This window comes from Apis dorsata, unplaced genomic scaffold, assembly GCF_000469605.1.
Source record: "Apis dorsata unplaced genomic scaffold, Apis dorsata 1.3 scaffold_74, whole genome shotgun sequence".
Taxonomy (NCBI): domain Eukaryota; kingdom Metazoa; phylum Arthropoda; class Insecta; order Hymenoptera; family Apidae; genus Apis; species Apis dorsata.
This window is the reverse complement of record NW_006263372.1, coordinates 3,501,996-3,503,181: the sequence shown is the minus strand read 5'-3', so window position 1 is coordinate 3,503,181 and position 1,186 is coordinate 3,501,996. Positions and strand designations below refer to the sequence as shown.

Sequence of the window (1,186 nt, the reverse complement as noted above, 5' to 3'; positions counted from 1 at the left end):
GAGTTGGAGGGGCCCTCAGGCTCGGAGGATGGCATCCTTCCGATCCCGGTCAGCCCCAGCCCCGCGTCCACGTCCTCGCAGGAGGACGCATGCAAACCACCACCCCGCAATTGCTATCGTCTGGTTATGCTCGGTAGCGCGAGAGTTGGCAAAACGGCCATTGTAGCACGGTAATTTTAATTTTCTCTTTTTATATATATATATATATATATATATATATTTTTTTTTATTTTGAAAGAAGAGAGAAAGAGAGGAGAGGGGGGATTCTTAGGTTGTTGCAACGTATAAAAAATATAAATAATAAATGTGAAAAAATCTGTAAAAATTTGTGGATGCAAATGGAATTATTATTTTGTTAATGAGATATTATTAAAAAATGCATTGTTATATAAAAAGTAAATAAAACGTGTTACGTGTAAAAAGTATGGCGATTGGCAAATATACGTAAGAAATAAATAAAGGAATTATTAACGCGTTTCGAAACCGACTTTCGAAGTCGAGAATATATAAACACATCGAATATATAAATAAACGATCGAAAGTCGAATTTATTATTCGATAATCGGGGAACGAATACACGCGTACGATCGTCGACTTTAGTATGAAACGTGCGCGGCAGACGAACACATCGAGGAGATTATTAAGAAGGAAAATTAAATCGATCAATTATAATAGATTCTCGTTTATTTTAACTGACCAATGGTGGCCGGTAAAAACGTATCGTGATTTTTTTGTATCGTTTTATATTATATTATTTTATTATTAACATATATTGTTATAAAAAAAAAAGAAATGTTACATATAACATGTTTTTCGACAAACAAGATGAATCAAATTTTGATCAATATTGTTTTTAATAAAGATATAGGATTTAAAGGTTCTTTTTTTATCAAAAATTCGATCGTTATCTGCAACAATCCGATATTAATTATTATTAAGAATTCGAGTATTCAAAATTTTCAAATATTTTTTATATTATTATATTATTGGAGATGGAAAAATTGGAGAAATAATTTTTGTAAATGTTTGAAAATATTTTTCTTTGGAAGAATCGATCTAAACGAGGAAATTTAAAAATTCGTGGTTTAATTCACCGGTTCGCTTAAAGGAATCGCTTTATGAAAACGAGCTTGAATTTTTACTAGGTTTATATCCTAGTGGATTATATTAAATTGTAGAAATAAAT

General features: G+C 30.9%; 1 protein-coding gene across 1 annotated transcript in view; it reads left to right on the top strand.

The window, feature by feature from the left end:
• Positions 1-6: 6 nt before the first annotated feature.
• The window catches only part of LOC102677879 (dexamethasone-induced Ras-related protein 1), an 18,579-nt gene continuing 17,399 nt past the window's right edge, over positions 7-1,186 (top strand). Inside the window, exon 1 of the mRNA XM_006610690.2 lies at positions 7-170. Coding sequence (XP_006610753.2) covers positions 127-170 — 44 coding nt within the window. The 5' untranslated portion in view covers positions 7-126. The remainder of the gene's footprint in view (positions 171-1,186) is intronic.